The 25610-nt window shown below is 45.3% G+C and overlaps 1 protein-coding gene across 13 annotated transcripts in view; it reads right to left on the reverse strand.

Annotated features, from left to right (window-relative positions):
- The window catches only part of eya4 (EYA transcriptional coactivator and phosphatase 4), a 69850-nt gene that overhangs the window by 25751 nt on the left and 18489 nt on the right, over nucleotides 1-25610 (reverse strand). For 9 of the 13 annotated variants that reach the window (XM_035423547.1, XM_035423546.1, XM_035423543.1 and 6 more), the window contains exons 3-4: nucleotides 7122-7171; nucleotides 2512-2633 (exon numbers count right to left, since the gene is read on the reverse strand). In XM_035423547.1, coding sequence (XP_035279438.1) covers nucleotides 2512-2633; nucleotides 7122-7171 — 172 coding nt within the window. Of the gene's footprint in view, nucleotides 1-2511; nucleotides 2634-7121; nucleotides 7172-11195; nucleotides 11373-21360; nucleotides 22110-25610 lie in introns of those variants that run through there. The other 4 variants (XM_035423544.1, XM_035423545.1, XM_035423548.1 and 1 more) reach the window with 4 other exon arrangements.

Below are 25610 nucleotides of genomic sequence, written 5' to 3' on the forward strand. Positions count from 1 at the left end.
CAAAGTGGGTTCGGTTCAATTCAACATCGGGGGGAGCAAGTTGGTTCAATTCAACTCGGATAAAATCTCACCCTTAACTTTATACAATGAAATAATATTGAATAAATATCCAGTTTAAATTATCCGTCAATAGGTTTCCGGGAACAGCCAGGATGTTTTTGTCAAGTTCAATAAAACCCCCTGCACACTTGACCAAACTAGAAAACGGAGAACCTGTGACCTTGCCCTTTGACCCTGTGACCTTAAATAAATTAAGGTCCCGCCAAATTAAAAGTCCCACCAAAATCCCCAAATCCTGTCTGTCATAATCTTTCCACTTTCAGGACAGCCTGACAGGACCTTGGCCTGGAATAAATCTCTACCTGTCAGTAGCTTTGACTTAGAAATAAACGTTAAGTGTCTCTTCTTTATTCATCACCACAGTGTGGTGAGTTCAGCCAGCAGTGCTTGTATTGGGAAAATGGTGAGGGGGGATTAAAATAGGAAACATTCATTTGGAAGGCGCAGTTAAGGATGAATATTGACTGAAGGAAGGCCACCGTTAATTTCTCCAAATTTGAACGAACGACATGGAAATTAGCCGTGGGTTAGACCAGCGAGCACAATCCGGTCTCTAACAGCCTGCGAGGGAATCTACTGATTTAAGAGAACCAAGAGGATTCCTCAGAACTTGCTGATTTAACAGAACCGAGAGGATTCTTCAGCACCAGATTCTCAGCTTTGGTCCACTCATACATAAAAGCATGCTACTGCTCTCCAGACCACGGAGTGTGTCACTCAAATGTGAAGCATGATCATCTACACCTCCAGGTCACGTTAAAGTGCGTCTTCCCTCCTGAAGTGCTTGGCACTCTGTTTTTGGCATTCGTGGGGATCTGGGGGGGGCTCTTAAAAAGCGGACTCCTGTCTCCCAGATACCGGGCACTTGGGGGCCATAAATACCACCCCTCCCCCCCCTCCACTGGTGCCGGTCCAACCACAGGAGCCAAAAGGTGGGCCTGACCCAGCAGCGTGAGGGGCTCATAAATAAACACGCTTTATAAATAAACCGGGCCAAACCGGCTGATCTGGATTAGACAGCCTCGAGAGCCGGGCCCGGGGGCGGGATCCAGGGGTACACAACCCGGGCTGATTCCGGGGGGGGGGAGGAAGCAGGCCCTGTTTTCACGGGAGGAACCCCCGAATTCAGAACCTCTTCCCGCTCCGATGGGTCTATGAAAGCGGACCCCAATACTCAATGGAATCGCTCCCTGAAAAATCTGAGAAGTCGGTTGGGTATGACGTCACAGCACAGTTACCTTAGGACTGCAGCGCTCCCTTGATTATGAAATTGAATTGAACTGATGCATATATAATCTAATGTAAAATGTAAACAAAAGTGACATGAGAGTATAGGGCTATGCCTGTCTGAACAATTACTGCATGGTGGACCAGCCAGATTACCAAATATGACTGGTTGCCATTGCACATATTTCAACTGAAACAGCACTAAAACCGAGAGTCAAAAACACAAGGGCTAGAGACCAAACTGGATTTTCAAAAACATAAATAGGAAAAGTGCAAAAATAAGATGAATTATCGTCAAGGATTAGACAGAGAGACCCACAATCCCGTGGGTGAATCTGGCGACGTTTTTCTAAGAACGCCAGGTATGCAGTTGTTTTGGAGCTAGTGCAGTCAACCTCTACGCAGCGCTGCTAAATCCATTATCTCCCCTTTAATCTAGAGAGATTTATTCACTCTGCAGCGTCTGTGTCTGTTGCTACAAACGGGTTTCTATGTAAAACAAAAAAAAAGAAACGTTACATCATTTTTTCCAAGGCAAATTCATAAAACAGCAGCTCCGTTTATAAGTTAGGAATACTAACCTTCAAGATTTTTACTGATAAAAAATAAAATAAAATAAAACGGGACTCTACTGCGTAAAACCCTGAGTACTTTCAGAGAGCTTTCACATGATTTTATTCACTTTTCCGTGTATGTATTTAACCTAAGTGAAAACAGCTCTGTTTGAATAGCTTTTTTCTTCACTTCAATAAAGAAGGCAGAGGAGAAAGTTCTTGCTGGTGTTGACACATGAAAAGAAAATGATGCTTTAATATCGCCTTTTCTTGATGGAAGTTATTTTCAGTCAGATCTGGGCAAAGGGCCAAAATCTGACAAAGTGGAAGAAGTGTATACTGAAGTACTCATATTCACTGTTTACACACACTTACAAAGGGACTATAAAGTGCTTGCGTCCCTCCAAAGGCTTAAGTGTGCGTGCGTGTGTGTGTGTGTGTGTGTGTGTAGGGGGGCTACAACTGACAGTCACGTCTAATGGAGTTAAAAGAGATCAAGGCTTCTCATGCTCTTGTGGGTTCCCACAATGCACCACTGCCCCTCACATGAAGAGCACGCAAAAACTATCACTAGGGGTTTTGCTGAAGAACGGGCCGTCTAGCCGTGCACTGGAACACCTCCAATCATCACTGACCAATCAACCAATCAGCAGAGAGCTCCCTATCTCACCTCCTGTGCCATTGGACGTAATTGAAGCAGTGCTCAGGTTAGACTTGTCCAGTTTGGAGGCGGAGGGATCACCGGTGCTGACTCGATTGTGAGGACTAGCTAAGTCCTGCATTTCCATAGACCTGAAAAACAAAAATAATGAAAAAAAAAAAAACCATTAAGCAGCTACTCACCTGTCAGGACCTGTAAAAATGTTCCGGATTTTTATTTCAAGCCCTATTATTTAACCACAAAGAGAAAAATCCCGCCAGCTTAGCATTTATAGTTTCCAACCTCTCGATATAATCCTTGACGCATTGCATTCTCTCCATCTCCTCGGTGCAGAAGAGAAAATGTTTTGTTCCAAGAAAAATTCAATTTTGGCCAGAATGTCGAAATTGTCGAAGTTTGTTCCACACACACGCAGGGAAAATGTAACAAGGTGAGGGACACGGGGATGTCTGTCCACAGCGTTTCCGGTATTCCTTAATTCAAACTGAGACGGCAGTTTGACTCAGACCCAGCTTAAATCAAACTGAACAAACACGTGGGCTGCACACATACATAAATGCATGCACACAGAAAAGGGTTTTGTGTCTTTGATCCCTTCTGTCTTCCCCCTCAGTCGTAACCGGGGGGCGTCAAACCCTGTTCCTGGCGATCAACCATCCCCTAGGTTTTCATTCCAACCCTAACAAATCACACCTCACTCAACAGCAGGACATCTCCTCGGGCTGCTAATTAGCAGAATCAGGTGTGCCAAATTAGGACTGAAATGCAGACCTACATGACGGTAGATCTCCTGGAACAGGGTTGGGCAGCCCCTGGTCTAAGCCACTGAATGGCCCGTGTGATTGAGGTGCAGAGTTACCTCACAGCGCTAAAGAGGTAAGGTAGCACCTCGCACGGGGGGCGTCCCGACAGGAGCGGCCCGGGACCCCGTCAAACCCGGCACTACGCTGGGCCGAGCGCCAACATTTTCCCCCCAAAAAAGAGAGAGAGAGAGAGAGAGAGAGACGGGAGGAGGCCTCCTCAACAGACATCTTCTCCCACGTGGAGTTTAAGAGCCTTTAGTTGACAGAACAGGTAAAGGTGGGGGGTGGGGGGGGGCGGATCGCGGGCGTGTGACTCCCGGATCTACCCCGCCGCGGACGAGAAGCCAGTCCGTCGACAGCGATAGAGAGAGAGCGATAACGTCTCTTCACGGGCGGCTGAATCTCGCTTTCAGGCTGGACGGATGAATATAAACGAGGTATTTAGAGGGGGAGAGCCTGGAGGGGGGGGGGGGGGGTCTAAAAGATAACACAGCCGCGCTTCTTAAAATGTTTCTGAAACGGACCTGTAACTCTGCACCAATGAGAATAAAGGGGTACTGTAGACTGCACAGTGCTGGCTCACCCTTAACCCTTTACGGTGCGAGATCACAATGTGTGCGATTAGAACGGTCTCAGCCGAACATTCTAATGATGATGTCACAATCACTACTGGCGACTGAAGGCAGTGGAGTTCTAGAACACTGATTTTTGAAAACCGTTCCAAAGAAATGCAAGATATGTGCATTCTATTTTACTGCATTTTAAATACATTGTAAAGAAGCAAAAAAGTATTCAATGGCTTCTTATAATTAGACAGAAAAAGCTAAATGGATGCATATCTAAAAAAGAAGAATACCTCAGATCTGCATGCAAAAAAACACTGACATTTTACATGGAAACACAATGGAAGGCCCACAGTCAATGCCTTGGTTCCATTTCAGTGTGTTTTTCTCTGACAGTTTCTCTCAGTTCAGCAGCTGGAAATGAGAGGTTAGTCTCCATGGCCTCATATACAAAATATTTCTATTTCTTTTCTCTCGCGCGCAGTGCTATACGATGATACCTAGCTGTAAGCGTGAAGAAGTGTGTGTGTGTTTTTTTCTTTTTGTTCTTTTTTGAATGGCAAAGTTCAAAATGTGTTTCAAGAGTGATTTACCCTGGTACTGAAATTGTTTCTTTGGGACGCTGTACCAAAGTGCAGAGGTCTTATAAATGACAAGTCAATTCCCAGGATATCGAGCTGTAAGCTGAGTTGGTATCTTCTGCGGAACAGCGAACGGCTGATATGGACCATATGGTAACCTTTGACCCCAGGAACTGCTATTGGTCCAAGGCTCAGAGACAGGAACAAGACTTCCCATCATTCAGAGAGAGAAGAGACAGACTGCAAGAGAGTGAAGTAGCATGCATGCATGCAGATATACACACGCAGGCACATACAAACACTTGCTCTAACACACACTCACAAACTCCCATACACACTCTCTCTCACACACACACACACACACACACACGCACAGACACACATATAACAATTCGCTCGCTCTCTTTCACATACACACACTCGCACACACACACAGACGCACGCACGCACACACACCCACACACACATATATACGCACACACACACACCATTTTATGCGCATGGGAGGTGATTTTGAGGTCTACACCACGGTATAGCACGCTGAAAAAACCTTGTTGTTTTAAAGGCAGTGTTTGACCTGCCGCCATGTTCCCTGGGGTGTCGGGTGGGGGGGGTTTGGGGGGCGGGGGGTCACGGTGAGCTCTGAGGTCCCGCAGACCGAGCCCCCGGGGGGGGGGGGGGGGGGGGGTCGGCCAGCGCTGGGGTGAGGTTTCGCTGAGGTGCGCGAGCTCCGATGAGGCAGTCATCACATTCCCAGGACCTCTCTCCAACCGGCCCAAACCAGACAGGAGTCCCGCACAGACAGGATATGAAAGACCTCCCTCGCCGAATCCCTCGGCGTCTACACCCCTCTCTCTTCCAGAGACCCCACTCAGTCAATCAAATCACACCCCTCTGTTACAACTTAGGCCTCCACATTAGACCCTCTCTTCCAGAGATCCCACTCAGTCAATCAAATCACACCCCTCTGTTACAACTTAGGCCTCCACATTAGACCCTCTCTTCCAGAGATCCCACTCAGTCAATCAAATCACACCCCTCTGTTACAACTTAGGCCTCTTCCATATGCTGAGTATGAATGCACAGAAATGATATTTTTTTAGCAGTTTAAGAAGACTTTCCTTAAATGTTGACGTCACTTCATCTGTCAGGTGTGAAAAGGTTTGCTAACTGGCTTACGACAGAGGAAGTGCTGAAAATCTTGACACGGGTCGATTTTTTTTCTTTCTCGTTCTTGGGAAACCTCAAAACATGATGAGGCTTCCCAAGAACAGGGGGAACAAACTCGCCTCGTCTCAGGGTCCCGTGCTACAGCTCGGGCAGTGATAAATCCGGGTGCAAACGGTTCACAGGAGTCACGTCTCCATTCCGTTCTCCGCGTTTTTGGTAAAGCAGAGCAAAAAAGCATCATATTCTCTCATTCGTCTGACCAAAACGTTACTGAAAACGGTCATCGAAACGTCATCAAATCACGATCAACAGCTTGGGATTAGCGTACGGCATGCTTGCAAGGCAGCGCTCCCACACAGACGTTGTTTTTGTTTTCTCGCTCAACACCAACATCTTTTCCCCCATCGTTACCGCTTTTAGCACTAAACGCATAAAGCTGCCAAACAGCAGACTTCGGAGGGTCCTCTAAATGCCGTTCCCTCCCTCCACCCCTCCGCCCCCCCCCCCCCCCCCCCCCAAAACTGACCGGCTGACTGCAGCTGGACCAGAGGTGGGTAAAGCACCCAGTCGAATTCCTTCTCCCCAGGGGGGTCTGGGAGGCCGGCATCGGGCCCAAGAAATCTGCTGATACCCCCGAATGTCACCCCAGGAATTCTCCTGACAGAGTGTCCGCGCCCCTTCTAATAACTTCCCCGCCGCTCCGCGCTCATTCCAGCCACGTCCATCCTAATGCACTTAAGTCCAAGAGCAACAGGATCCCACCCGCTGAAACAACAATGGAGCACCGGCCCGCGGACTCTCCCCTCGCTGAGAAGCGTGTGTGTGTGTTCAGCGTCGTTTTTACTGCGAACACACACACACACAGAAACGCGTGCACACTCACACACACACACACACACACACACACAGAAACGCGTGCACACTCACACACACACAGACACACACGCACGGGCACACTCACACACACACACACACACACTCACACACACACACACACACACACACACACACGGGCACACACACACACACACACACACACAGAAACGCGGGCACACTCACACACACACACACACACACACACGGGCACACTCACACACACACACACACAGAAACGCGTGCACACCCACACACACACACACACACACACACGCGTGCACACTCACACACACACACACACACACACACGGGCACACACACACACACACACACACGCGTGCACACTCACACACACACACACACACACACACGGGCACACACACACACACACGCAGACACGCTCATTGACCGTAATCCGCTGATTGCCACAGTTAGGGTGCCGACAGTGACCTCTTGAGGACAAGGCCGGAAAAAACAGGTTGCGTGTTTCCTCGGTCACATGACCCGGCCCCTAATTAATTAATTACACTAATGGCCCTAATTACACATCGTCCCACCGGTCTGTCAGGGGCACTCGTTAAAAAACAGGCTCTGTCATGCAGATCTTTGGGGACGGGCGACGTTACCTGACGCTGGAAGATTCTGCAACATGTGACTCACTGTGGGACTGCTTCACCTGAGGGGAGGGAGAGAGAGAGACAGAGAGAGGGGTGGGGGGGTAGAGAGAGAGGAGGGAGAGAGAGAGACAGAGAAAGGGGTGGGGGGGTAGAGAGAGAGGAGGGAGAAATACAGAGACGTCAGAAATCGCCTCCAATAACTCCAAAATTTACACCGCCATCCTACACAGATTCTTACTCTTAGGTATTAATTAGAACCCCCCCCCCACCCCCCACCCCAAACTGAAATAGTCCCGCTGTGCACTGTAGACCTTACACAAGGAGCGAGAGCATCGTGAGTCACCAGCACAGAGCTCTCCATTATTACCCCCGTGAACAGCAGGTGAATGCCCCCCGTCACAGCGGTGAACCGGCTAAATGCCCGGCCCCCGTCAGCGGGGTGGGGGCTGGGGGGGGGGGGGGACACGGAACAAAGGTACCACAGAGACCGGGGGGGGGGGGGATAGCCAGCCAGGGGGGACAGCTGCTCTTTTCATCCGGAAAGTTCCACATCTTCTGTTTCCTCCACAGATTTAGTGAAATAAGTACAAGTAAAGCTGGCGGGGGGGGAGGTCGGCTGGGGATTTCTGTAATGCCCCTTTCCTCCCCCCCCCCCCCCCAGCCCCCTGCCAAAAACCTTGCCACATGCCACTGGCAGGTACACCTACTCGTTCACAGGATGCAGGCACTCAGAGCCCTAAAGCCTTGTGTTTTAGGGCTCGTATATTTCAGTCAGTCCACCGATAAACGGACAGTACACCAGGTGTGCTCTGGCTGTTGGTTTGTGATGGACACAGGGTGGAGCCAATCAGGAGAGCAGGAGGACACGACTTGAGCCAACCGCATTTGAGCTCCTGAGGGGGAAGCGAACGTCATGGCAGGAAATGTCAACCAGTTTTAACCAGACCGAGTCGATGCGCCCAAAAAACATGCCCGAACACACACCCCTATTCTCTCCTTCTAGGAAAAACATTGAAAACATAATCAATCAATCACGTCACACATGAACCACACACTTGGATTATGGTATATGGGTTGCACTTTACCGATAACCTGTGTCTGACCGCTAAGGGAATACACTGTTTACATTAGAAGAACATGGGAATGTTGCGAATAGGTCCTTAATAGCCCTTCTTTGTTTGTAATCGTGTCTACTGTCCAGTGAGAATCTAGAACTGGTTTTGGACACTCAAGTGTTCTAGGCTTACACCATCTGACCTGGCAAGCTATGTCACAAACTCTCTGGGTAGAAACTAATACTTCCTGATGCCTCGTCTGGCGCATATTTAATTTCTCTAAAAATAACTTACGTCAGTACAGGTAACCCATGTCAGTACAGGTCATGGATTATGTGTCCTGCCCTGACATTCTTTTAAAAGAGAACATTTATCCATTTATCAAATCATCATTCCAAAGAGTTATTACCGGACAAGAGGGGGAAAAAAATACTAGCAACGGCATCACCTGCAAATGGTGCTAAGTAGAACAACAGGGCCTCCCCGATAACTTTCCAAGGATGAATCTGACACTCCCTTGTGCGGAGAAATAAGTTGTTCAACTGGAAGAGCAGTTTGATCTAAGCACTGATATTTAACAGGGACTGAGATACGGTTCACAATAAATAAATAAAAATCTCACATCATATGCACATGAAGTATTATTTGGCATGGAAAACATTTTTCAAACAATGGCAAATTAAAAAAAAAACAATTTTATATTTGTTTGACTTCAAATATGGGAGCTATTTTCATCCCACCACAAAAACGGTTTGCCATCAACTTAAAAAAAAAAGAGACGGAATCCAGACTTCAAGTTTTTGCCATAAATCACAAAACACAGTCTGGCCTGGATTCAATCAACATTTGTCCTCAACTTATAGAATTCACCTTTTTAAAAAAGCCCAGATTTGGAGACCCTCCAGGTCCAACAGGGTGTTGGACCCTCTTTAGTTCAGGGGACTCAAAGCTCCAGTCCTGGAGGTTCACAGTGTCTCCTGGTTTCTGTGGTTTTCCTTTCAATCTGCAGCTAATTTAAACCTTGGAAACAAGGTGCTTGTTGTAGCTAAACAATAACACAAATCAAGCGCTGAAACACACTGAAAACCTGGGGAGACTGCTGGCCTCCAGGATCTGAAATCCATGCTCTCGTTTGTAGGTATAAGGTTGGCTTTGATGGGCTGAATGACCGTCACTAGTCTAATAATTTTATATTTGTCCTGGAGATGGGTCACTGCTATGAAATTTGGGCTGTTCGGTTTCATGTTTTTTTTTATTTTTAATTTGTTTTTAGAAGAATGGTTGCATAGTGTCACACTCAAACTGAGCACTACAGGTAGCTTATACTGCTTACTGACCGTATAGTAATTTTCATCACAATTAATCAAAACTAAGCTCCGATGTGCCATTCTCTTTTTCTATCTACATTCACAATGCAGGATCCCTTAACGGCTGCAGCTAAACCTTATAAAAGGTCTCAAACAAAGAATTAAATCACACTGTATTTCACAGGAAAAAAACCCTCTTTGGAGTCGATATTTTATGAACTCCACAAAGAGCAGCTGATATTTCAGTTCTTTGAACACTGTCCAGGCCACTCACAGGGACCGATGGAGAAGGAAACGCGCGCGCCTGTCTGCCTGCAGGGAGTCTGAGGTGGGTGCACAGGCTAGCTGTGAGCTGACAGCAAACCGTACAGCTCTCCAAAAGATACAGTAGAACAGCTAGCTAGGTACTGCTCTGTCTCCATGCATATATATATATGCTCTGTGGTATCTTCGTAGACCAACTGATCAGTCAGATTTCACACAGATTGTGAAACTATGACATGCATACGCCGAGAGTGAGCAGTTAAGGTCTAGCATCCCAGACATTTAAAAAATATTTGGGGGTCATTTTTTGAATGTTTAACTGTGGCTGCCAAAAAAAACCCCCCAAAAAACTGAAGTGATTGTGTGTGTGTGTGTGAGAGAGAGAGAGAGAGAGAGAGAGTATGAGAGAGAGAAAGAAAGAGAGTGAGAGAAAGAGAGAGAGAGAGAGAAAGAGAGCGAGTGTGAGAGAAAGAGAGAGAGAGTGAGAGAAAGAGAGAGAGTGAGAGAGAGAATGTGTGCGTCTACAAGAAGAAACCATCCATTACATGCTCATCATAGTTGTCCGTGCATGTAACATGCCTTACATTCACCACAACACTCTGACACTGAATTCCCAAGTTCACTCTCTCAATGTTCTTATTCAAGGCATTTCAAAGCTTTTAACCGCAGTTCCAAATTTACAACAAAAAAAAAAGAAATAGAAATGATAATCAAAACAGACTTATTTTTCTCCTCTCCCAGCTGAATTTTTAAAGACCCAGGTCCAGTGAAACAAACCGTTATAAAAATAGACTCTTATAAAATGGCACTCACAGTTAGAAAGCCTTTTATTTCTCCTGCAGACTCGGGTGCAAGAGAGAACGATCATGCAAAAAAAAAAAATGACGTAAACAGAACAAAAGCTAACTTTATGTAAATCTTGTTGGACAGTGGAAACTCCAACATGAACAAACAAAAAGAGTAAATTAATATGCCTGTTGCTCTCCCTCCCAAATGAAAAGCAGTCATACACAGAATTCCTTTTGACTATTGAAAGATTCATATAATATCTAATGATAAGCCACAAACTCGTTGTCTTTCAGTCACTTCCCCACTCACAGGAACTTTCCCTCTCACTTCACTGCTCATTCATACTTTAGTTCACAATTTATTTCTGGAAAGATGAGTGATATTTATTTTAAAATGAAACACCAAATACTCATTACTAACTCAGTAATCTCCCTCTCTACCTCTCTTTCAAACCACACCCCGCCGGTAGCAGGTTGGTTATGAATGAGGAGGCTACACAGTACACATGTCAGCTGTTACACTGCCTGTAGCTGAGTAAACCCGTCCAAACAGTTTTGCACCTAGGCCAAGAGTCAGTAAGCGGTCTTTCAGCTGCACAACACAACGGAAAATGAATAGAATAGAGCATAAATCCAGTAAAAAAAAAAAAAAGGGATTTAAAAGTTTACCTGAGTGCTGTTCGTGCAGGAGAAAGCTCAGTAACCGCATTTTTTAAGGAAGCGTTCCACTTCTCAGACTCCTTACAGAGCTGAGGGTTCGGAGAGGGATACCCCACAGATGTCACATTACATCACATCTTTACAAAAGAATCCAAACGAGGGAAAAAACAAAACAAAAAAAACCTCAGACATCTCCTCCCATTCCCATCAGTCCCTCCCTGACCACAGGGACACGCTCCCCTCTCCTTCCACCCTCTCTCTCTCTCTCCCTCCTCCCCACCCCTTCTCTCTCCCCTTCCCCCTCTTTCTCTTTTTCTCACTCACTCTTACCCCCTCACTCAATCTCTCTCCTCTCCCCCTCTCTTACTCTCTCCTTCACCTTTTCTCACTCACTCCCTCCCTCCTTCCTTCCTTCCTCCCTCTCTCTCTCTCTCACTCTCTCTCTCCTTTTCCCTCTCTCACTCACTCACTCTCCATCTCTCCTTCCCCCCTCTCTCTCTCATTCCCTCTCTTTCGCTCTCTCTCCAGCCATAGAAGCTGGCGGTTACAGCTGGACAGTAAACTCAAATCAGCTGCTGAAAGGAGCCTACCACTGTGGGATCCACACACACACACACACACACACACGCACGCACACACGCTCAGACACACACACATACACGCATTAGGCACGGAATGATGACATTTATGTTAAGAAACTGCGCTTTGTGCCTGACTAATAAATCACACACGTACACACTGAAAGAAACACAGAAAGACAAACCCAAAAACACAGATGGACAGACAGACAGAGAGACAGATAGACACTCACTAACTCCACACACACACACACACACACACACACCACATGCTGCCACAGAAATACACTCTCCCTCCAAGCTAGGCACTGATGGAAAAGCTCTGCATCTGGACATATAGCTGCTGCTTTTTATATTCAGGGTACATTTCAGAAAAGACTCCACAGCGTCCCGCTGAGAACGTCCCGTTCCATCACAGGGGTAACAGAGGGACCCGACGGCACCAGACAGCGTTACATTTGGGGGAGGGAAGAGGGTTCACAACATGGTATGGATGCAGGTAATAATGTTCTTATCCCAGGTGAAGTCAGACAGCTGCAGTCAGAAGCAGACCTCAGTATTCCCTCAGTAATGCTGCAGTACCTTCCTGCTTACCCAGGAGGGGACGATCTGAGCTCAAACAAGCACACACAGTACTGGCCCAAATCATGGAAACATTGCACTTAGAGACGTTTAGTACTCTTAAAACTTTTATCTGTGTCCTTTCTTCAGTCGCCGCTTCTTCCGAGCTATTTTTGTCTGTAAAGATGTATCCAAAACAGTCTTTGACCATGAGTGGTAATGACATCATGTGACCATCAGTAATTTGAAATAAATTAACAAGCCAAAAAAAAAAAATTTTTTTTGCATGAATTTTATCTTTTTAGGTAGAAAAATACTGGACAAAGAAAATACAAGTTCAAGCTGACTGTAAAATGTCCAACAGGAAGACACATTAGACTGCTCAATCATGTAGGTGTGAACTAACACATACAGGCAGGCACAATGATTATAACGTGTTTAACACAAATGCTAATTATTTCACCGTTTTTATTTCGTGTTGATATTACATTTATTACACATCTGCATTTAGCCAAAAAGAGAGAAATCGTTGCAAAATACGGCACTGATCATCAAACTCTCTGTTTGTAAAAGCCGTGTTTCCAGAATTTGTGCCAGTACCGCATATCTACCACAGAGGTCTGGAAGGGAGTTTTTTGCAGCCGTGACGCCAAGCATGTTCCGCCACTGCCGCCAATACTAACAAGTGAATCTTAAATGGATTAATTGGGAGCGAGTGAAATGCAGCCAGTAATAAGTTCTGCCTCCTCCAGCGAGCCCTGACCTGATCAATGCCATCTTCAGTAATGTGGTGGAGGCCGAACATTTTTTCCACAAATCAAAAAGTCCACAGCTCATTCCTTTGTTCTTTTGGGAACTAGTGCGAATTCACCCCCCCCCCCCCCCGCGAAATTACATGTAGGAAAGTGATGATTAAATCGAGCGTGATATTTCAGATAGTCCCATTCCTCAGGCAAAGGGGGGGGTTTTATTTTTTATTTTTGTAAAAAAAAAAAAAAAAGTGTCTTTCAGGCTATTGCAGGGAAAAATGGAAAAAGCATCACATCAAGTTTATACCCTTTCAATGGGGCGGCAAAGTTGTTTGGGTCAATCAAAACATTTTGCTCACCACGGCAAATCACAGTGATTGGTCAGCATCAGTGAAGACTAAAGAGAGCTCCTCCCCTTTTCGGTTATGATAAGGGAGACCCGCTGACAACAGCACTAAGAGTCATATCCTCACCGAGACAGATGTTGAGAGACTAACACACACACTCAGTAGCAGGGAGGACCACTGCGATGCACTCTTCTTCTGTGGTATTACAAAAACAAACAACAGACGCAACTGCCGCAAGAACACTGACAAGAACCCCTCAACCTGCTCATCCTTGGCACTGAGAGTTCCTCTTGAGTTTTAGAACCAATATTAGGGCCTTTTTTTTAAAAAAAAAAGCACAGCGTAGTTTAGCACCCAAATATATAACTGATATGTTAATTACCAGCCCAAATGAAATCTGAGAGCACCCGATGACGGACTGCTCCGCCTCCCAGAAGGGAAACTCAAGAGAAGTGGTGAGACCGCCTTTTCCTTTCGTGCTCCTAGACTTCGGAATACTTTGCCAGACAACACTGGAAAGGAACCAATCACAGACGATTAAAAGGACAAACTGAAAGCATTCTTTTGAAAGAATGCCTTTGAATTACAATGGTTGCTTTCATTTAGTTATAGAAATTATGACCTAATTAGTTCCATGTAATATCTTTTATTATTAATCATATTTTGACTTTTATTTTACAAAACTACTAAATATACTATATTACTCTTTGTTTTGCATTTCTGTACTGTGGAAATACACTGTGATCACTTGTTTAGTTTCTGGGTTACATACACACACACACACACACACACGCACACACACAGAGACATGCACACACACACGCACACACACAGAGACATGCACACACACACACACACACACACACACACTCTCTTTGGGTCATGCAAGCCGAAAGAAACCTGGCCAATCGGATTACTAATACAGAACCAAGACATACTCCAGCGACGCACACCACACATAAATCTGGTAGTAAAAGTAGCCATCGTCAGCTAGCCAGTCTGAAATAATATTTGAGTTGCAGTTAAATGTACTGAACCGTTATGTCATTTGCAAAACGAAAGTGGGCAATATTTCTCAAAAGCCTCTTTCAACAAAAACAAAAAAAAGCCTTTTTCGACAGTGACACGAAACGCGAAAATCCATCACTCCAAATTAGTCTTTGTGAAAATATTTTAATGTACTGTAAATTTGACCAGATTATTCCCATCAGTCAGACTAAGAAAAATTCTCCCAAGTGGAGAGAAGTGTGGGGGGGGGGGGGGGGGGGGGGGGGGGGGGGGGGGGGGGGGGGGGGGGGGGGGGGGGGGGGGGGGGGGACCCAAAGCCGCTTGCCATGACCAAACGCTTAATCAGGGGCCAATGAGAGACACAGAACCACATGCTGCACAATCCCAGATTTAACGAGGCTGACACGAAGGCCGTCTCTATATGGTCTAAGACTCCAAATAAGACACCCCCTGGCAGAACCAGAGGGCTCGCAGGCTCACGAGCAAACTTCTACGGCGGTTAACCGTGAACCAGTTTTTTTTTTTTGGGGAACTGACACCATAGGGACCGACTGGGCACGGGGTGGGTGGGGGGGGGAGTTGTTATGTCTATTTATTTTTAGGCACTAGATAGCACTCAGTCTAATATGGCGCTTTGTCCTTAATATTTCACCACTGAATTTTAAACCAAGTGCGATGATTGGGTCTACAATTTCAATCCGTACACAATGGCCGGGATTCAATCAACATTCGTCCTTAATTTTAACCCATAGGAATTAAACAGATGCGGCAGTTTTATTTCTATACTGCAGTCACCAAAAATCATCTAGAAACATTTGTGTGTCATTCAAAGTCACCGAAAAATGCTGACAGAATCCTGTCCAATATCTCCTCAGAGTCGACCAAACATAATATTTACTTCAGTTATACATTTCTCGAAGGACACAGGGCAACAGCAGTTAGGCTTGAAAGCGCCCAGAAGAGAGGGATACGTTGTTCCCTTTGGTTGGACGTCCCGTGCGTTTCAGTGTCCCGAACCACGCACTGCTCCTGGGCAGGCAGACCGGGACAGGGGAGAGCCAGCAGGTACTTATTAAAATTCCACTCTGTTTTTGAGGAACTAATTATAACGGTAAATCTTCGACAAGTCTGAAAATTTCACGCAGCTGGCAAGTAATAGCTATGCAAACAAACCCGCACTAGGTGTGGAATAAGTGCAAGGAGATGGAATATTTTTTTTGGGGGGGGTCAACCTTTTATTGAAACCACCATATCCCAGGATGCTACAGTACTCATTGTTCATATGCGGGTGGGGGGGATGGGGGGGGGGGGGGTTAAAAAAGAAAGCAACCCTTTCTACTGACCAGGCATTACCATAAAGGAATAGATGGCACAGAGTCACAGAGGCCTATCGTGTTCTCATTTAAAAACAATGGGCAAACAATTTAGAAAATAAAGGTATGAGACGCGTCCAAAAAGAAATTAAAGTGGGGTTGTTTCAAGTGGGCTGCATGCACAATTAACCAATTAATCAATTACATGTAAGGGTATCTGCCGGGGAATGGGATTGGTGATTAAATATGTACAATGTTGCTGTTGGTGTGGATGCGACCAGCAGACTAATCTGTAAACCGTCTCCAGGTGAATTTGGACTGAAGTTATCGGTCCCACTGGCGCAGAGAGGCAGGGGGCGGGGCATCACCAAAACCAACGGCCATGACCTCACAGTTTCACTTTCAGCTGGTTTAAAATAAAAAAACTAAAGAAACTACACAAGTAGATTAGCGTGTAACATATAACATACAAGAGGATTAAAACCAAAACGGTCAAAAAAACGAAAGTTGTTAGATTCCACAATGTCAAAACGGGACTGAATTAAAATCAGCCAACCAAGGCTGATGCCGTTTAGTCTCCAAGAGGCTGTGGCTTCTTTTTTTTTAAAAGGTGGTAATTCAGTCACCCAAAAGCAGCCTTTGGGGGTCACGGGAAAGCTAGCGGCGCGTTTCTTTTTCTCAGGTCCTTTCCCTCTTCTTTTGCGCACGTTGTGTTTTTGATTACCGCGGCTCTGCTGCGACCACATCAGAAGCAGCGCTTAACTGTTAAGAGTGTCGGGGAAAAGGTCGCGTGGGTCAGCTGGTGCCACGCCCTCCTGCTCCGATTACAAACAGCGCTTTTTATGCGTGGGTTTCACGCTTTTCTGCTTTTTTACAAGCGTGTCACTCACATCGCCGGCAAGCACGGGGATTTTGGGTAGCCTCCTCCTCCCGTCAGTCTTGACGAGAAAAAAACTAAAACAAATAACAAAAAAAAAAAAAAAACCAAGAAACAGCCAGGTCCATGTTTGAACTTTATTAACTCTTACTCTCCTTCCATCCCTTCCTCTCCCCCTCTCTCTCTCTCTCTCTCCCCGCCCTCGGATCGGACCGCCGAGCACACAGGTCCCGAAAGGAAAGAGAGGAAATTCCCACAGCTTGCCGTTGCCGGGACACGTCTGAAAACCCGACCTGGAAAGGTTGAAGGATTGAAATAAAACTGGCCCAGGCAACAAAAAAAAAATCTCGTTAAAAACCAATAAAAACGCGTTCGATTCAAATACAGTCTGTCTGCGCTCACGTGCTCACGTCCGTCGCCTGTCCCTTTTCACAGAATATATGTCAGGAGCGGCCCAAACGGGCGCAAGGGAAACACGAAAAGGGCAAAAATTCAATTTATTTACGTACGCGCGTTTATTTACAAGATTTATAGTGCTATACACTGAGAAGAAAATATTTTTTTAAGCAGTAGCTTTGCTCACTCTTGCTGAAACACCAGTGCTGCTTTAGCACACAATACAGGAGAGGTACGTGACAGATTAGTGATGTTCTGCCCTGTCTCCAATACCCCAAGGTTAGCTATGCGTGTAGCCAACAGAAGCTGTTTTCCTTTGAAATATCAATTTATTATTTTACCGCATATTTGACAAAATGACAACTTGGTAAACGTATTCACTTGGTGAATGAACTCGATTCACATTGGCGTTAGATGTACGTAACTGCATACAAGGAGATGCTTTTATCTTTCTTCCTTTCACAAAGGGAGATACAAAATAGAGGAAATTTGTTTTTTTTGTTTATTAACTTACAACGAAATAAAAAAGAAAACATTTTCACAATTGAAAGTTGTATATTTATGTTAAATTATTATTGCATTACACTCCTACATTGCATAATCCTACATCAAATATTATGCAATATATTAATTAAATCTACATCTACAGACTCTGAATTTCTATAGTGTACTGAAGTTGACATATATAAATTCAGCACCTTGTCGCACTAAGTTCAGACACTGTGGCAGCAGAACTTGTCCACACAGAGTGGCCTGCTTCCTGAGAGACCACTGACCTCCACCCTCAGTACAGAAGTACCCCCCCCCCCCCCTCGCCCCCCCTAACCCCCCCTCCCCCTCCCCCTCCTACGGCCAGTGTCCAGTAGCTTCCGGAACCACACAACCCCCGGAGGTTAAGAGGGCCACTTCATTAGCTTTGACCTGCCCACCCCAGTGCCCCCCCCCCCCCCCCCAGTCCGCCCAGCCCCCCCAGGAGCTGAAGTACCGCACAGTAAAATGGCCAGTGTTAACTGAACCCCGATTACGACACTTCACTCTGCTGTGACAGAGTGCATCTGATTCTTATGGCACTCAAACGGACTTCTGAGTTAAATTAACACTAAACATTTCATTATGTACTACCATACTACTACTACTGATACTGCTACTGCTATGGGTACTGCTACTGCTACGACTGCTGCTGCAACTACTACTACTACTACTACGGCGACAGCTACTACTACAACAAGGCCCTACCACTAGTACTACTACTGCTGCTGCTACTACTACTGCTACTTCTACTACTGCTGCTACTGCTACAACAAGGCCCTGGTTTCTGCCTTCTCCACTGTTATAAATGGCTTCCCAAAGGTCTCACTGTAACCTTAGGGCTGTGAATTAACCGATTCATCTGTTTTGTGTTCACTGTGTGATTTTAAATCACTTCTGTTTTATTATGTTATGTAAATATTCATGACTGTTAAAAAAAAAATCCCTTTGGATTTTTGATTTTACATTCATTTAAAATGTTTTAAGTAAATTTGAATCTGATGTCTTTGCTAATAGATATTAATGTCTGGAACTAAAAATGGGAAATTATTTAAACCTAGAGATCACCCACGTAGGGAAGGTGGCTTTAATGTCGTATGCCGTAAATGTTGTGCTTAATGCAAAGATTGAAACTAAATTACATTTTAAAGTCTAAAACTTCTATTTTAAAGTAGTTTATTTCAAATGCCCATTGCAAATAAGCTGATCTCATCACTAAGAATAACAAAAAAAAATTTAAAAACGAAACAAACATTTCCTCCACCAAAGACATTTGCACATGTACAAACACACACGCACGCATGCACACACACATACTCTTGCCCTGCTGTCCAGGCACTAAATGACATGCCTATGATGACAGCCAACCCCCCCAACACACACACGCACACGCACACGCACGAACTCACGCACACGCACACACACACACACACACACCACACAATGAACCCTTATCGACCGCATTACACCTATCAGTTCCCAGTGCCCAAACGCGTAGAGTTACGCTTTAATAAAACTCACGACCGAAGACGCGCCACCAAGCACACTGCACAGCCGCCCGGCCGTAAAAACCCTTCCCTCTCACGGGCAGAACCAGGCCCAAAACCCTCTCTGCACGTGCGGCCATTTTAAAACCTTCACCACAATTCCATTTTTCTTTTGACACCTTCGACAAGCGAGATTCACACCACAATACCAGGCTTTATGAAAGCAGGCATTTCCATTCGAAATAATCTACCGAACTAAGAGAGTTAGTTTTCACGTGCAGTTCTCTTGGGAGAATCGAGGCGATGCTGATTTGTTCATTCTTAAATTTTAAAGCAATTGGGCGAAACAAGTAACAAAAACAAATACTAAATAATAAAGTTTGACAAGAAATAAATTCACAGAGGCCGGCTGGTCTACGAATAATTAAGAGACTCAAAATAAACACCCAGGTGTGTCAGCAGTGATCCCCATGACGTGTGCACCCCTTAATGCCAGTCTTCTCTTCATAATGGAAATTTTAGAAAATTAGAGTAACAGCGAGCAGACAGGAATGTCGGTGCAGTTTGGGATAATAACGGAGCCCATCTGTAACTCGACATCCGACACCGCCGCTCGGCACAGACAAGCGCCGTGCAGTCGCATTAGAGGTGATGATTTTTCAAAAACCCGCCTGCGCGGAGACCCCCAAGGAAATGCAAACCCCCCCCCCCCCCCCCCCAATCACCCCCCCCCCGGAGTGGGACGCATATGCCCAGCCGCCACATGCCCCCCCACCACGGGAAAGAGCGGCAACCCCGCACAGGCCTACCCGTTTTTCGCTTTTATTTTATTTCAAATCGCACCAAAATGACCCATGATCAAAATCGGTCAAAACATTTTTTTTTTTTTTGGTTTCGCTTATGTTTTAAGTCACATTGTGCTTCAACGGCACTGTCTCCCAACAGGCTACTTCTAACTGAACACATTTTTTAGGGAATTCAGGAACTGAAATGCAAACCTGCATGCCCCCCCCCCCACCCCCCACCCCGACCCCGCATTTCCAGTGAAGACCTGTCATGTGCAAATGGGAATGTTGCATAAACAAACAACACAATTCGTGCTGAAACCTATCAATTCCTGCATTCTGGAATTCACAGAGATGGACCGCGGCGTTTTTAAAGGCTAAATCCTGGGATCATACAGTGTTTGTTGATGGGTCTAAACAAACAAAAAAAAAACCAAGCTAATGATGTTCGATGGACACAGCTGAAGTTAAATACAAGCATTTTTTCTCCATTTAAGGATATAAAATTTATCAATTTCTAAGGGGGGAAAAATCCACAAATAGCTACAAAAACTCATGGAAAAACTTAACATATATAATTAAGATACTATTGTAAAATCATGTTTTAATTTGTTTCAATTGAGGTTTCAATAAAGTGTGAGCGGACCAAATGAACAGACAGATAACAATGGCACTCTATGCAATATAGTACTACTGATTTTCTTTCAGTAACAAATATACGTTTTTTGCTATCATTTGTTTATTTGGTCCAATATGGCCATAGAGGTAACATTAGAAGTAGACTAACTTTACTAACAAAAAATTAGTAGTAGATTACTAATAAAAATGTTAAATTAGCAAAAAGATTTATTTGGAATTACAATTAATTGTGAAAGGCTGTTATGAGTACTGAACACATTCATTGAATATCTCTCACAATGGTCATACAATGTAATTAATTCTGCATCTAAATGTGATTAAGACACTATTTTAAAAATAAATAATAAAAAATAGAAAACACAACAAATATTGCTTTAACATTACTGCACAATTATTCCTCTAAATTCTGAAAGGAAGAGCCAAAATATATATTTTTTCATTTAAAAAGGTTCAACTCAGTTATACCAATTTAAACTATTAGCAATAACCATTTCTGTGGGTAATAATAAATACTAACACCATCTCAGTAAACTACTCAAGCATTTCAATGAGTTAAATTCGTGTTGCCAATAAATTAATGCATTGACCATGTTTTTTTTTTGTGAGCGAATTTTTAAATTAAATTTTCAGTATAGTACACATCACATAAAATGGAGTCAAAAAGCAATGTATTAATTTAATGAATTTAGACAGCAAAATGGCTTGAAATAAATGAATTTATCAAAGGAACAACTGCAGCCCTTTATGATAAAAAAAATCGCAGCGAAACATTACGCTCATGCACCATAAATTAAAAGCGAATTCAAAATAAAATCGCACGCCTTTACTTGTAAATTGCGTTCAAAACCCGACGAAAGAATCTGAATAATTTTCAGTTTTAACGAACCACGGCAAAATCAGCCTTACCTTTACAGCGGTGTCATTCGAACAGAAGTAATTATTATCCTTTGAGCATCAGAAACCTTTCCGTTCTTACTGCGCGCTCACAGTGAAACACAAATTACGCAACGATCCCACGCTGAGTCCGGTAGTGACGGGCTTCAATCTTTTTTTTTTTTTTTGCGTTTTCGCTCAATTGCTCTCCGGGTTTTTGTTTAATGTCAGGTACCGTGGAAACCCGCTCTTCCCACCAGCGCTGAGATGTGTCACGGAGTCCGGCGCAAAACGCAGCAGGCAGCAGCGGCCCCACGGCGGTAGCTCGTAGCAGAAGCCGCCCCCGAAGCACCAAAGTTTATTTAAATAAACCCGGCGGTAGAGAATAGTAAACAAGTTCCACTCGGACCAATGGCTTTCCACACCCCTCTGTTTATAGCAAGATGACTTGCACGCAGGGGTCACCCCGTCAACAGCTCCCGTCTTTCAGTGGATATCTAATGTGTGGCATGCATCCTCCGGCTCTTTTAGCTGCAGCCTCCTCCTTCTCCTCCTCCCCTCGCCTAAGCCAGCCTGCTGTCACTGGCTGACGCATGTGCAGGTCCGATAAAGGGGGCTGCGAATTCACCACGGCGACCCGAAAGAGTTACTCGAGGCTCTAGGCGAGTAAGACTTATTCTTATTTTGTTGGCCACCTTTCTGGCTTCGCTCAAATCTCGAGACGGTTGATTACCGTTTTGTATCGCAGAACGCCGAGGCGCGCGGGCAGGGGCGCCGATCCAAGCCGTGGGCCCTTCACGCGCAAATAAGTTAAATTTAGCTTGTACGCTGAACCCTTCTGTTGGGGCTAATCCTTGCCGGTAACAAAAGAAATGGTGGATTTCGATACCATACACGGGAAAGAAAACACTACGTGGGCTTCTCCCCAACATTCTTGTAAACTAAAACAATTTTGATCCAGACCATGACAATTTGCCTCATCTACTTTTTCATAAACGATAAATGCAGATGTAAAACCAATAAACCTGCATGCAAATAAATAAAATAAAAATAAAAAACATAATAATAATAATCAACGGACTGTTAAAATAACAGTTAGATGATCCACAAACACTGAAACCACTTCTAATTAAAAAGACATAGCGCAGGTCTCATAAACTTGCAAAATTCGCTTCCTTAACATTACAACCTATTAACATATCTATCTGTCCAATTCTGTGTTGTATATGCACATTACTTAAGATGAATTACCCCCGTACCCGATTTGCAGAGCAATTTAGCAACAATGAAGGAAAATAGGCTATGTGATTCATGCAAAACATTTGCTTTAGTAAAACCTCAACACAGTGTTTATTTACTTCTATGGAGCTCTTTCTTCTATTTTTATTGCTAGACGTTCTTTATTGTAATAAAAAGTCCATAAACACGTGATTCAAGCTCCATACAGATTCCATTAATATTATTAAAATCAAATAAAACTCGGGGTGTTCCTTCAGCATAAGAAGGACGTGTTTACACAGACCTCCCCGGGACTAAAACCAAAGTCAGACTTTGACTGAAAACATGTGGCACATGTGGCAATCAGCTGTGGTGCCGTGTGGCGGTAACTGAGCAGAAATTAGTCGCCTTTTGGAGATTTTGGAGAGAGGCGAGGCATGTTCAGCTCAAATAAGAGATGCTTGTGAGTGACCAGACCATGCCTCAGTGACAAAAACCCAAAGACAGCTGAGAGAAAGTCTGCCCCCGGCTCACACACACCCCTAATGGGGAAGAGGTGACACCGTCTCGCGGAGGTGAAACAGCCTGTGCATTCACCCTTGTCACCGTGCAGGTTATTTGGAAATAGTCACGAATGCACAAAATCAGGTGCGTTCACTGGAAACCAAGAACAGAAAGGCGCGTCGGCCTCCTTTGTACGCCAGATTTCACGGTCCTTGCGGTCGCGAAGGCATTTCACACGTGAACAAACTCCCAGCACGAAGCGGGGAGAATTAAGACTAAAACAATATTATTGTTCGGGTCGGATTTTCTGCCATACACCTCTTTGAAAAACACTGAAAAGGGATTTTGACGGTCATTAGCTTCAATAATGTAAAAACCTGATACGACTCGGAAAAAGTGAGTGTTTGAGTGTTAGTGTGTGTGTGTGCGTGCAGTGTGTGTGATTGTGTGTGTGTGTGTACGTGTCTGTGTGCATGCATGTGTGTGTGTGTGTGTGTGTACGTGTCTGTGTGCATGCATGTATGTGTGTGTGTGTGTGTGTGTGCGTATGTGTGTGTTAGGGGGAGGGGTTGGGGAGGGGAACTCACAAATATAAACTGAGAGGTGGAACTGTTCTATCGTGAGAAAACAAGCGATCGGACTCGCGCTCCGGTCAGCAATCAAAGACCGTTGCGGGATCCTGACCGCCCCCCCAAAACACGACGGAGCGCGAGGCGGGGGGGCCGTCAAAAGAACAGGCCGCCGGTTGGTCGCGCGGGTTTTTAAACCCAAAAAAACAAACTGAAGATGGCACTCTCCCTCTGTCTGTGAGGGGCGCAAGGTGTGAACCAGACATCCTTTGAGTGAAAGTTACACCTGCAGAGAAACAGCCGGCACCAGTTTTTGTCACCACCGCACCGTCCGAATGACGAATTGTGTCCCGTCCGTATTAAAGCTAATAAAATATGATTGATGGCGTGGGTGAGAAACCCTTGTCAGAGCAGATTAGGACATTTATGGCATCACTTGACAACTCAAGCACTTTATTATTAGAAAGGATCTCGGAGGCCATTGGAGGTCATTAATAAACATCCACACCAAAATATTTTCGCGGCAATGGGAGAAGGCACCAGGGAGGTGTTCAAAAACACACCGGACATAAAAAAAACAACACGCCCCGCACGCCCGACCGATCCGGCCGACCCCGTTCCCAACGCTGTGCTTTTAAATCTGTCAGCTTACGACGTGACAAGACTCCGGGAAAGTACTTCTCAGATTCACAAAAAAAAATACTGCAAATAACAATGACGAAATGTTGCTTAGACAACTTTTTACTTTAATAAAAAAAAATACAGCCACATAGTAAGTGACTAGTCGTCAGATCCGAAGCAGAGTTAAGTACAGCACGTTTTTATAAAAAGTTTTGTTCTCATGAAAAGTAATAGTTTTGACTTCAGAGCAGGTTTCCCTTCTCCGACGGACTTCCCGAAATGTGCTAGAGCTCCCGGAGACGCCGTCGGAACAACTGATCACCGCGTCAGTCCGGAATGAAGCTGCCCTCCTTTACCTGCCCGCAAACACACACACGTACATACACACGTGCTTCCACACACACAAATTCACACACACACACACACACACACACACACAGGTGCACACTCTCACACACACACAAACACACACACACGCACACACGCACACACACACATGCTCCCACACACTCAAATTCACACACACACAAACACACACACACACACACACACGTGCTTCCACACACACAAATTCACACACACACACAGGTGCACACTCTCACACACACGCTCACACACTCTCACACACACATGCACTCACATACACACACTCACATGCTCTCACACTCACGCACACACACACACACGCCCACGCACACTTGCTTCCACACACACAAATTCACACACACACACACACACACACACACACACACACACACAGGTGCACACGCTCACACACACGCTCACACACTCTCACACACACATGCACTCACATACACACACTCACATGCTCTCACACTCACGAACACACACACACACGCCCACGCACACTCACACACACACACACACGCCCACGCACGCTCATGCACACACCCCCCACCCCCCGCCCACACACACAGCGGTATGACACACCCCGCCGGTGACGTCCCAGGCTGACCCTATACCTGGCCGTCCGCATTAAAGGGTTAACCGCACAGGCCGGAGACAATAGGGAAGGTGCGTCAGTCTGTGAGTCACTCCCCGGCCCAAAAGTGCCCTTGCAGAGCCCGACACAGGACCCAGCCCTGTAACCCAACCCTCCTAATCTCCCGGAGCAGCAGGGCGGCGGGGTCGTCTGTCCCCGGCCCGCACCGCACCCGCACCCGCTGGGTTAAACGGAGTTGGGAAGGACCACTCTTAGCTGGCCGCCAACTTGCCCACGTGAAAAGAAAAAACAAGAAGAAGACAAAGATCCTTCACCAAAACTGCCCTGTTAAAGGACGGCACGGTGATTCGGTATGACCATTGAATGCGGCCGAAATCGCAACTATGACCGGAGAAACACACGCTATT

The sequence above is a fragment of the Anguilla anguilla genome, chromosome 6, assembly GCF_013347855.1.
Source record: "Anguilla anguilla isolate fAngAng1 chromosome 6, fAngAng1.pri, whole genome shotgun sequence".
NCBI lineage: Eukaryota > Metazoa > Chordata > Actinopteri > Anguilliformes > Anguillidae > Anguilla > Anguilla anguilla.